This window comes from Furipterus horrens, unplaced genomic scaffold (genome assembly GCF_987537825.1).
Source record: "Furipterus horrens unplaced genomic scaffold, mFurHor1.1.pri manual_scaffold_12, whole genome shotgun sequence".
NCBI classification, from domain to species: domain Eukaryota; kingdom Metazoa; phylum Chordata; class Mammalia; order Chiroptera; family Furipteridae; genus Furipterus; species Furipterus horrens.
In genome coordinates, this window is record NW_028327182.1 from 2001200 (window position 1) to 2014128 (window position 12929).

At 50.8% G+C, this 12929-nt stretch overlaps 1 protein-coding gene across 2 annotated transcripts in view; it reads right to left on the reverse strand.

Annotated features, from left to right (window-relative positions):
• NBEA (neurobeachin) overlaps positions 1-12929 on the reverse strand; it is a 377725-nt gene that overhangs the window by 271307 nt on the left and 93489 nt on the right. For both annotated transcript variants that reach the window (XM_090258648.1, XM_090258647.1), the window contains exons 27-29: positions 11845-11952; positions 6531-6699; positions 4995-5090 (exon numbers count right to left, since the gene is read on the reverse strand). In XM_090258648.1, coding sequence (XP_090114774.1) covers positions 4995-5090; positions 6531-6699; positions 11845-11952 — 373 coding nt within the window. The remainder of the gene's footprint in view (positions 1-4994; positions 5091-6530; positions 6700-11844; positions 11953-12929) is intronic.

The following is a 12929-nucleotide window of genomic DNA, read 5'->3' on the forward strand; positions in this document are numbered from 1 at the left end:
CGTCCTCGGCCCCCAGCTAAACGCCGCTCCCCCACTGCTCTCCCGGGACGGCCCAGAACTGTCTCAGGTGCAGCAGGACGCGCAGTTCCGCGCCCACGCGTCGTTCCTAAAAGCGCGTCCCCCTCGCTGGGAGGCCGGCGCGCGGGGCGGGGCCGGCTCGCACGCGGTGCTCTGGGCCTCGGTGCCCGGCTCGTACCAGGAGGACACTCGTTCACAAGGCAAACGTGTAAGGAAGGGACTGTGAGTACATTGGAAGCAGGGCAGAATCAGAAGACGGAAAAAAGAAAAAAGAGAGGGACAGAGAGAGGAAGGAAGGAAAAAAGGTGAGAGATTCTTCTTTTGTTAATAGTGTACTTTTATTTTATTTTTTCCCGTTATCATTTATCCCCGACACCCGGTCCCTCCAGTGGCACTGAAGCCGACACCGAGGAGTCAAACTGCTAGAAACTATTTGCTGTGAGTAACTGGCCATGATTTCACCGGTAAGTAACTGAAGTATGTAATATAGTCAATAGCACTACCCAATAAAAATTCTGTATTATATTAATGATAGTTATAAAGTACTTATAAATTATAATACACCCAGATAGCAGATTACAATGGACCCATTAAAAACAATTCCAAAAGCAAGAGAAAATAACAAACTTGCAATACTGAAAACATTAGTGCTAGTTTATAATATAAATATTTAATAAACATTAACTTTATTTTTACATATGCAGCAAATAAAAACTAAGCAGTAAAATATTAGCATATGAATTACTGGTCTATTTCTTTTCCCATCAGATGCAATTCTGAAAGTAAAATTATTAGATCAAGGGTTATGGATATTTTTATGCTACGGAAAGTAAACATATTTATATTCTCATTTTTCAAAAATTTGCCCACATTGCACATTATGACATATTTTTCTTTAAATATAAACGTATTGGATTACTGGTAGATTTAAATGAATTCTTCTTATTTGTGCTGTACATTGCATTTCTTTTGTCAGCTTTCTGGTATTTTTCTGCATTTTGCCATCACTGTGATGTATTATTTTAATTGATCTGTAAGAGTTTTTCACTTATTAAGGCTAGTTACTTTTATCATATAAATGTGCAATTCTTCCTGTGTGTTCTGTCCTTTCATTCTGTTAATCTAGTCAGACATCCAGTATATACAACCTTTATTTGATCATATATTTTACTTTACAGCTTCAGCCTTTGATGTTACGATGTAAGTGGTATCTTATATAACTATTAATTTTAATTTTCTTGAATTATGTTCCATTCCATATTATAAAACAAGGACATGCATTTTTTTCAAATGGTTACCCCTTTTCGTAATCCCCAAACCATTTTTCAAATGATACTTCCTTTCCCATTTGATTACAAAAGTTATATTTATAATAACTAAATATACAAATTCCAGTCTGTTTAAAGACTGTTTACTCCATATGTCTCCTCTTGTAACAGTGCCACATTCTCTTATTTTATTTCCTGAGTTAATCCTTTTCCCTGACTATAAATTGTTAGATGAAAAATATAACATATTGATTTATAACTTCCTTCTTATTAAACCTAAAGTGAAATAACGTGAAACTGTAACAGCTTCCAGGACAAGCTGTCAGGGAGTTTCTTGGGTCTGGTTTTAGCATAATTTTGGGGCTACCAGCAATAATCAGCTTTTTAAAACACTGCTCAGCTTTCTCCCCAACTCACTCACTCCATTCACTTAAGAACCACTTCCCTGACCTCCTTCCCTGGCCAGGCCAGGCAAGCGGAAGGACCACCTCCCTGAAGGGCACACCTGGGTAAGCGGTGTGGGGGAACAGGCTGCGTTGCTGCCAGTGGAAGGAAGAGGCGGCCCCGGCGGAGAGCGGGGCAGCGGGGGTCGGGGGGGACCGCAGAGCTCCCAGGTCAGGAGACTCCCATGCAGGCGCCTGCGGGAGGGCAGCGGGCGGCGGGGTGAGCCCCACACCCCAGGAGCAGACATGCGACAGGAAAGCCCGGGGGGTGGGGGAGCTGAGGAGCGGACAGGCACTGTGACGGCAGCCTGGTGAGCGAACGGAGGGGCAGCCTCCGCCATGGCGGGGAAGGGAGTCAGCGCCAGACTGCCCGGGCCCACGTGTACCTCCCCCTAAATGCCACCAGAGCACCTAAGTCCAAAGGGAACAGAATCTCATCCCCAGGCAGAGGCAAAAGGCAGCAAAACTAAAAGGAACAGAATGCAGAGCAGGAGGCGAGAAAACCGTCCTGAAGGCGGTGGGGGCCCCCCAGGGAAATCAGCCCTGACGTGGCCTTGCCACGCCAAGTTCAGACACCGGGACCTTGTCCCAGTTACAGAAAGCCTTTAGAGAGAACACTACTTCATTCTACTTGCTATGTGGCGTACTGTAACCCATATGACATGACTACATATTAAATGCACATTCTACTTCATTGCAGCACTTTGTAAATTGTGTGCCGGTGTTATTTTATCGCTGGTCCTCTGGCGGCAGGCCCGGGAAAGGATGCGCAGCGCTCGGAGGGGGACAGGCCAGCGGCGGGGAACCACCGAAGGTTAAGAAGGGGAGCAGGTCAGAGGGCTGGTTCAGACACCCCCAAAAGGCTCACTCATGAGCTGCAGGAGCGAGTGGGGTGTGCAGGGGGCGGGCTTCTCAGACCGCCTGTGAGAGTGCAGGTGGTGAACGCCCACGAAAGCACCGACACAGAACGGCCCCCCAGTAAACAAGACCTGAGCAAAGGGGACGCCGGGAAGGAGGGAGAACCGCAGAACCACCCGTCTGCGCTGCAGGTGCGAGCACTGGGTGCTCGTGGGCCGACACTCTTCCGTTACGTTTCGTCACCGAACAAGCGGTTTCACACACGAGAGACGCCCCAAACCAGAATGACTACGTGAACGTTTTAAACACTGAGAATGTAACTATTTAAAGTCCATAATGTGACCCTGAGCTTTCTGCTTGTTAACGTAACCTGATCCAGGGCGGAACAGCAATAACGGCCCCAAGGGAGTCACACGGCTGACCAGCTCTATCTTATAACCCGCGGAGCTGGGAGAGCGGCGTCCCTGAGACGCTCGCTGATGGGACGAGAGCTCAGGAGCTCGGGGTGTTTATTTTAAACTTTCATCCAAAATGAAGCTAGAAATGCTGTATCTTCCAAACGTACCACCGATGTTCAATACCCAGTTCCAGTCTCTCATCCTGCATAGTTTTAATCAAACACAAATTGTTTCACTGAAAGAAATAGTTCTGGTTCCCTGAATTTCTTAAGCACGAATGTCCTTTTAATGGAAAATAAAACACAAAACATTCTACTAAATAGATAAAATGACAAGAGATAACCTTTCAAGGATGAACAAAATATCCAAATTATTCTTATAGACCAAGACAGTTCATTGATAATTATTAAATAATGAAACATGTCATAGAAATCGTGCACGTCCAAGACTTTAGCTCCGATTTTTGTCCTCTGACACTTTCTGCCAGTAAAACACATGCCGCGATCCATCTTTGTTAGAAGCACTGCGTTCACTAAAAACATTCTGTGTGTCTGACAAAGAAGCCGGTCGTATTCGTCTTTAAAGGGTAGAATCCAGGTGGTTTTCGGTCCTGGGGAGGCACCAAGAGGTGGCTTTGCAGTGACAGCATCGGCAGCACCTGCCCACGCCCCACCGCGGCAGTGGGGGACCCTCGGGGTCAGCGCCGTTGCCGCCCCACCGAGGCCGCGGTGCAGCCCGGCCAAGCTGGCTCGGAGCAGCGCGTTCCCAGTAAGAAGGCCGAGACCGTGGCCCGAGGCCGGCGGCCGAAGCCCGAGCCTCTCCCCGCCACGGCAGCGGACACCCGGGCCTGCACTTCTGCGCGACAGACCCCAGAGGGCACTGAGTCACGTTTCATCTGGTCCTTCTTACACAACTGAGAGCGACCTGTGTTTGCAAGGAATAGAGCTAACACGACGGACCCTTCACTTCATCATGACAGTTGAAGGCTGCATGTTAGTGAAAAACACCTTTGTGCCCCCCAAGCTGGAACAAAAGGCCCCGCAGCTTTACCAGCTCTAGGGCCAAGGCTCACTCACAGCGCCGGGGCCCCTGCGGGGCAGGTCCGCTGCTGCCCTCCCACCTCCAGAGGCAGCTCCACGCCCAGGTCCCTCCCTCTCTGACGCTGTCCCTCTGCCTTCTGCCCGCGGCCAGCGCGGGAGACAGTCTCCCCTTCTCCGAGCAACGTCCCACGGCTGGGCCACAGGGTGCGCGCGGGAGGACCTGCGGAGGCCGCGTGGCCTGCGGCGTGGGACGCTGCCGCTCCGCCTCCTGCAGGGACACCTGCCCTGCTGATCTGACCCAGACGTCATTTAGCTACTGAATTTTTCCTCTCGGAGGCTTCCACTGGTTCTTTCTGAAACGCTCCCGTTTTTCTCCTCCTCAGGTTCACGCCTTCGTGGACGGAAAGTCTGTGCGCACGGCAGCTGCCTGGACGTCCCTGTCCGGGAACCCCGCCAGCGCTGACCCTCCGGAACACGTTCCTACTGACTCCTTCTGCCTCCTGCTTCCGCATCACCTCTTCCTGCTGCTTCGCACGTTTCGCACCTTTTAGTGGACGCTGAGCACCGACTGGCACGTCGCTTGCTGACGGGTGCGCGGGACCACGGGGGGCACCCGGGCTGCCCGGAGGCTCGTCCTCAGCTCCTCTCCCGCGAGTCCGGAGCGGCCCCCGCGCGGCTCACGCAGCAGCACCGCCGAGCCGTGAGTCCTCTGCGTTCCGTAGCGTGTGCTGCCGCGTGCCTGCTGCTCTGCAGAGAGCCAGGCGCCGGGACTGGCAGACGGCGCTTACGAAGGTGACGCGATATGAACAGAGAAGCCACAGTCTGCTCCTCGGCCAGGCATAGACGCAGCGCCGGCTCCATGGAGCCCGAGGTGCCCGCTTGTTCATGAACAACAGCATTACGGACACTTACTCTATGACACGATGGAACAAGAATGCCCACGCAGGTCCGAGATGAGGGCAGCCTTACCTTTGTAAAACGAGTGGGCAAAGCTCTGCTCCGGAATTAGCTTGGCGAGGAATCCATGGTTCAGACCGGGATGAGGGAGAGACGGGATGACCACCACTGCAGAGAGAATCACGGAATCAGACCGAGCCAGCGCAGAACGGCCCGCCCGGGGGCGCGCGGCTCCCATCGCCGCGACATGCCACAGCCCCGCGGGAAGGGCCGCCGCGCGGGGGCGGGGGCGCCATGTGCTGGGGGAAAGGAGGCAACACGCCTGTTTTACAACGGACACGGAGGCATACAAAACGCACGAAACCGGGCCGTGCCCTGAGGGCGCTGGCAGTCACGAATGTCTCGCTCGGCCCGCACGTGCGCGACTGACGTGAAGGCATTAGAACCCAGAAAACGCGTCAGGACAGCCACGTGTCAGCGTTCCAGGCGGCCAAGGGCGGCGCTGCAGCGGCAGAACGGTGTGCAAGGAGAAGGCCAAAGCGGGGCCGTCTGCTGCCGCCAAGTGTCACGTGTGTGAGTGGGAAGCACGCGGCGAGCGGCAGCAGGCACCGCACCGACACGGGCCATGAGGCACGGTGTGCTACGGAAAACAGGGTCCGGAGACTGGACCACTGGTTTCTACCCGCCTGTTAAAGTATCCAGTTCACTTGTGTGCCGTAACATTCACGCAGGAAAGACCGTTTCAACTGCCAGTTAATCTAGCGGTCCATGAAGGAGCCGCTGGGTTACCAAGGTTACAGCGCACAGAACAGAGACGTGACCTTGACAGAAACCCCTGGCCTGAAATGCAATGAATGGAAGCCACCCATGCTATTAAGCTGTTTGTTGCCAGAAAACGCGTTTATCATTTTCAAGCAGGGCGGCCAGCGCTGGTGATGCAGGGGCCCCTCCGCCACGAGTGTCTTCTGCAGACGAGAAGGACGGCGTGCGCCAAGGTGCTTCACTGTGGGACAGACGCCTCCGACTCCAGCGGAAGCTACTTTGTCACAAAGCTCAGAATGCATGTTTGCTTACTATGACTCTGACAGAATATGGAGATTGAAAATAGGATAGTTTGTATGTAACATTAATTTTAGAGTACTGATGTTCAGATACTGAAGTAACTGCCCAGCAGAAGGAGGAAAGCAAGGAAAGAACGAGGAACAGGGCTACCTTTGACCTTGGCTACAGAGATCGATATCTTGGCTTAGGCTTGGTCTTGCACTGCTCTACACGGACCTCCTAATTTCATGTTTATAAAAGTTAAAAAGTAATAAATTTAAACTATACAAGCGACTTGAACATTAAATAGCGTAACTGATTTGCATTAATAAATGTAAAACAACACTAAAAATGCACTGAAAAATGAGAATATAGCAAACATCAGGGAGATGCCATTCATGTATCTTAGAGGAAGTAAAGAATATTAAAATTGGCCTTTCTATTCCACCTCCGTGTAGAAATTTGAGGTGATGATGAGTAGGATCAGTTTACATCCGGATGTAAAAATGAAATAAAAAGGAGGCAAGTGATCACGGAAATTCAAGTAACTAACGGAAGACGAAGTACCTGTGCCGGTCGGCGAGTTGATCTCCGGCCTGACGCTCCTCCCTGGCGGGCCCCCCGCCCGCGCCGTCTCCCGCTGGGGCTCCAGGATGTCACGGTACTTGGAGACCATCAGCACCGAGATGAAGTAGACCACGGCGAGGGCCAGGAACTGCGCCTGCTTGCTGTCGTCCTGCGTGCAAGCAAAGGGCGGCCTTCACGTTCACGCGCTGTCGGGTAAAGCGCTTAGCCTGCAAGAAACTGTTCCTATTCCATTTTCTTTATAGAAGCAAACTAAGACAGGACTTTTATTAAACCCTGCGAAGTATATATTGCTATTTGGTAAGTATCATTTAAAGATGAGTATTATACAAAACTAAAGGAATACATCATATGAGTTAATAGTTTGAAAGATAATTTCAAAAAGCAAGAATGTTAAAATTTTGTTGACTGTGTCACAAAACGTAGTTCTTTGTGCTTTTCACCGTTACTACCCATTACTTCCAAAACGGTGTATGTTTATTAAAAAACAGGCAGATGGCACAAGGATGAAAAGAGTAATTTAACATCTCAATTATAAAAAGTTTCAAACGCTGTAACTAAGATAGTAATAGAGTTATAACTGGGACACATGCAATTCTGAGCTGCTAACTATCTGAGCAGGAGACTAAACACACACACAGGGGCTACAGAAAGCTCAGCAGGGGCCGGAAGGGGCGCGTGGCAGCTCAGAAGGAGCTGAGGCAACCTCCGCCTGCATCAGCAGATTTAAAAAGAAGTCATAATCTGGGAAAATCACCACGGACACTGCCAGCCCCCGAGGCCCCCGACTTCCGAAGGTCAGTAACAAACGGAGCTCTTCCCACGGAAAACGGGAAAATGCGGACAGGTCTGGAGGAGCGCAGCCTCGCCGGCATCAAGAGGGAGCAGCCTGCGGCCCCGCAGAGAAGGCGCCTGCACCGGAGAGCTGCCCGCCACCTTCAAAGGTTTATCCAAAAGGCCTCGGTCACCATCCCACAGGGAAAACCGTTCAGAAGGCAAGTTCATACGACCTCTAGGACCACTCCCAAAGCAGACCGCATCTAAAGAGTCACATGCAAGCGGTTATAAAGCTTTTTTCTAAGTGAGGCAAAAGCGATACTTCAAACCAAAACTGCAATTCCTGTGCCCCACAGATAGGCAAAAATTAGTGTCATCAAAATAAGAAAAATGAACATGCATTGAAGTCTAGTAACTCTGTTAATGGGCACTTTATATTTATTACTTCATTTAAGTCCGTCAACAAAATCCAACATGTATGTGAGGGGACCAGCCGAAGAACCTACATGCATGAGCCATGGACAGACAACGGTGTGGAGGGGGCCGGGGGTGTGGGGCTGGGCAGGGTTGGGGGACGACGAGGACCACTGCACTAGTGTAAACATACAAAATGAAGATTCAAAATAAAAAACAAATTATGGGCATGTGTCAGAACAGTGTAAGCAAAACCATTTACTGATGATTTAACACCATGAGACAGGATCAGTACGGCTAATGCAGAAAATGACCCAAACAGGTAAGTCTGTTCTGAAGCAGGAAGTTAGTCTTTCACACTCTGAGTGGCAGCTTTCCTAGCGACACGGTTTCTGATGACGTGCTTCAATGCGCGCTCCCTGCGCTGCCGTGCCGAGGGACACATGCACAGAAAGGGGGGGATCTGAGCCTCACAGTTATCACGAAGGATGCGGACACAGCAGACGAACAAAAGCTGCGGACCAGGAACGGAGGCAAACACAGCCCAAGCTGGGACGGACCCTGACGGCCACAGCACGTGTCTCTCCACCACGGGGAGCCCAGGGCCAGGTCACGGGAAGGCAGGGAGCCAACACGTGCGGGAGGGCCAAATGTCACCGCCGCGCCGTGGGGCTGCGCACAACGGGGGCCCGCTGTCCCGGCCACCGAGCCTGCCCTTCAAGTCCAGAGCCGCAGACTCACGGCCGCTCCCTCCCAGCTCCGTCTCTGAAGGGTGACAGCTCGCTCGGAGGCTGGACATCTGGCCGCGGCCAAGTGTTACACAGAGGAACTGACTTTCTTGGGCGTTTTACTGTTATGAAGACATGAACTTCATGATGCTTCTCCCATCTGCTTCAGAAATGGGGTTCTCCACTAGTCAGTCCCGCATCAGTAATAAAATTAACTTTGAAATCCTTTAAAAATAGTAATGCGTCAACCAGGAGGCTGGGAAACTTTCAACTCAGTTCCTGAGGATTAAAATTACTTCAGTGTACACACTTCTGGATACAGGCAACTTAGCATAATCAAATTTCTTCTCAGATTTGGCTTACTGGGGAACACTGAAAACAGAGTTTTTAAGCTATAGTTTGTGGGGGTTTTTGCCACATAGGAAATTTTGCCACAGAGCTCTTTTACTTGGATTGAAATAGCTCGTGTGACTTGAAATAAGCAATGTCCTCATCACAGAAAACAAGCGAGGACAGGAGAGGAGCTCAGTCTTGGACGTTTCATCAAATGTTGTTCCTGCCACTTCAGCTGGTAGTCGCTCTTTCAGGGTCAACAGAACTCAGGAACCCTTGGGAAACGCGAAACCCCGTCACCTGTGACGAAGCGCGTGCCTCCCTGCGAAACGTCCTGCTGACGAAGGAGACGCCTGGCAGAGGCGTTTCCGGGCCCCGAGGTCATGTTGTCCCTGGGACTCAGCTGCATCCACACAGTGTGTGCCTGTGTGTGTATCACGTACTCTTTCTTATCTTTGTTTCTGAAACCGAGGCAACTAAAAATGACTATTGATGCATAAAAGTTTTTAAAGTAGCATTCTTAGCGTAACATCTACAATTGACTCTAAAATATATCATTTGTAAAACATTTTCAAATTTCAGAGACTGTATGAAAGGGAGGAAAGAAGTGTGTCTCAGAGCCTGTGACCATGGCTGTGGAGGGAGAGAAGGCTCTGGAAGGCCCGGCCTTGGGACGCTGACTACCGCACGCGTGTGCGTGGCCTCCGTCCCGCGGAGCCTCCGCGACGCTGCGCCCGACCCGGATGCCGGGGACAACACACTCAGTGCCTAGCACGCGCTGCAGAGCCCACGGCCGCGGGGGCCGCCCTGCCCTGCCCGCACGCCACCCCTGGGACACTGAGCCCCTCCCTTCAGGAAGGCAGCGGCACCCCGAAACCTGTAATTCTTAGAAAACGGCCACGATCTGCCCTAACGCGCTGCTGCCGGCCTCACTCACAACGTGAACCCAGCGTCACGCCTGTCGGGTCTGACCGGGCCTCTTGGAGGAACACATGTGCTCCGTTTCAATCACTTCATCTTAAAAACATTCTTCCCACAAAACATTTTTTTCAGGAGGAATGATTTCCATTTCTAAATGGTTAAATTGTTAGGAAGTGATTTTTGTTTTCAAGTCTAAATTCCAAATCAGATTATGGTGAGATTCTTACATCACAGTTTTATACCATCATGTGTTTTATCTCCTATTGTTAACTCCTTTATCACTTATTAACTACGAAGCTATATGCGTCACTACAGAAAACCTGAAAACACAAAAAGGGATAAGAGGACCAGGCACAAAATGACAGTCTGCCCCGATGACATCACGGGTTACTTCGGTATGATGTTTTGTCTTTCCTTTTTTAAAATAAAGACGTGCGTGCACACACGCTCAGCACACAGATGGAGTATCCGTGACACAGAAGCACACTGGCTTACTGCTGCTCCCTTAAAATAGAGCAGGAGTGTTTCTCCACGCCACCCAAGGTCCCCCAAAAACACGGCTTTGCTGGCAGCAGTCTCCTGCTGAACGGACCCTGAGATGCGCCAGTGAAACTCCCTCGTATAGCGTCGCCCAGCCTCCTGGAGGGGTCTCTGAGGGGCCCGCGAGGGGCCGCCCCTGCCGCGGGAGGCTGCCGGCCGCAGGGCGCCCAGGAGGGTGAGGGCTGCGCGCCGGCCGCCCCGGGTCCGGTCCCCCAGCGCCAGGCGACAGAGGCCATCTCAGCGGGCCCGCGTTTCCCATTTTAGCTCATTTACCAGTGACGAGCCCCAGCTCGTCTGGTGGTCTGCACTCTTCTGATGGCTGGTACCAGTGAGTTTTCATCACGTCACCACCGTCTCTCTCAGACTTCATGCATGTCCACTGCCTGCCTCTGTGTTGGGATGTTTATAATCTTCCCAGCCATCCCTAAGGACCGATGCACACGAACGTGGTGGATTTTCCACTGTCTGTTCCTACCACGGAGCATTACCCCGTGTGACCACATTCGCTTTACCCATCCGATGGTTAAACTATGCAGTACGCTATCCAATTAAGTGTAAACTTAAAACATAAACTCTCTTACATTTTTGTAAGTCATTAATTAAAATAATGATGTACACCTGAAATTAATACAAACTAATATTGAATGAAAACACAATTCAATAAAAATAAAGAAAAAAGAAAACCAGCAACCCACGTGGCGGATAAGTACCAGCCACGTTACGGAGCACGACAAAGTCCGAACCCGCTCTGAGGCGCTACACGCTCCCACACCGGCCGTGCGGGGCCCCGCGTCTCTGGACTCACCTTGACCCGGCAACGCCGTAACCTCCGAGTTCCAGGAAACCGCCCCGGTAACCCGGCTGCTCCTTACGCTGCATCGGCCCCCTTTCTACCTCAGTTCCCACCGGTATCTACACAGGAGTCCCTCCCTATATCGCGGCCTCACTGTATCACAGAATTTTAAAAATATTATATTTAATTGTTTACCGCGGATGTTTCGCTATATCGCAGGACTTTGCGGTACCGTATACGTATGTTGTTAAAGTTACGTGGGTTTAAAAGGGTAGAATAAATGTAAGGTTCCTGCTTTGTGGGGGGGGGGGATCTAGAACGTAATATCTGTGATAAGTGAGGGAACACTGTATTTTTAAAATGCGGATTCTTCTTCCAAAAGTAATTGCATCTCCCTAAAAGTGACGGCCAGAAGTAACACCATCGGGAATGAATCCCTTTTATCCATCACTCAAGGAATATTGGTGATGACAAACGATTCAGTACCTGCCTACGGGGCAAGGGAAACTAAAGGAGAGGAGCAGGCGATGCAGAACACAATGAATCACCATTTTTCTTTGTGTGGATACAAGTTATTTCGAAACTTTACGTAATCTGAACAGTAACGTGTCAATAAGCTTTCAGGGAGAGCTGAGGCTCAACCAGTTTATAAGCAGAAGTACGCTGCAAGCCCCACCATTCCTGACTTGGGGGTATTAAGATTTACTGGCTGGCTTTTTTATAAAATTTAAGTTATTTGACACAAACAACAGCGGGCGGCCTCCTGGGACACGGCGCAGGCGTCACCTACCACGTCCCGGAAGACGACGGCCCGGAGGCGGTTGATGTCCACGTCCTGCAGGAGCCGGTCCGGGTCCTTGATGGGCGAGAGGTCGCCGGGCGCACTCTCCAGCGGGGCCTGGAAGAGAGGGCGCCGTGGGGAGCTGCAGAGCACACACACGCACGCAGCCCTTCATCGCTCAGCCTCCTAACTGAGGGGTTCGGCTCCCACATGCTTCCTCTTCACCCTGGATGACAGTTAACGACGGGAACGCTCTCTCACGAGGCCCTTCCTGTGGCCCTGCACCCGGCCGGCCGCCTCTCCCAGTGCTCCTGTCCTTCGTCATTCAGGGGTCACCATGCAGACTCAGAGAAGTAGGGACGGCGGTGGGCGGAAAGGCCGGGGCGTGGACTTCAGCATCTGGGCTACAATGTCCTGAGCCTCACTTTCCCGACCTCTAGTTCAGAAACCTCTGAGTCACTGGGTTTCCTTTAACCATCACGCTTTTATATGAGATTACTATGCATTATTATTGCATGATTATATGAGATTTTATATGTGTAAGCCTTTCATGAGCTATAAAGTTGGAAAAGGTAAACTTAAAAAAATTTAAACATAGCCGTGATATTAAAGCTGAAAGACATTAAAGATCATTTCCATTGAAAACTTTATATAGCTGAACATACGAAAAAGTTGGCAAATGTAATGTGATTTACCACAGAGCAAACTAATAATGCACCCTAGACTCCTTCACCTATGCGACATGTTAAGGCTTGTGCGCATACAGGATGTTAAGAACTGCATGAATTAAATTAGGTAGTATGTGTGACATGCAAAATGTAGTCCCTGCAAAGAGAGTGACCTCTGTCACTCTAATGGAAACTGAACGGGCCTCCCCCCATTCCCTGCAGACTCGGTGGCGCTATCTGACCCCCGGATTCCGAGGCCAGGTCCCCGGCAGCACCGGGCCATGCAAAGAGCAGGTGTCCCTGCAGGCAGAGCGTCCCACGGCTTCCCTCCCAACTCCAGAACTTACCAGTGACACAAGCTCAGGTGAGGCACTCAGCCCCTACCAACTCGGTGCTGTTATTTAAATAACAGGCTGAGAATATTTA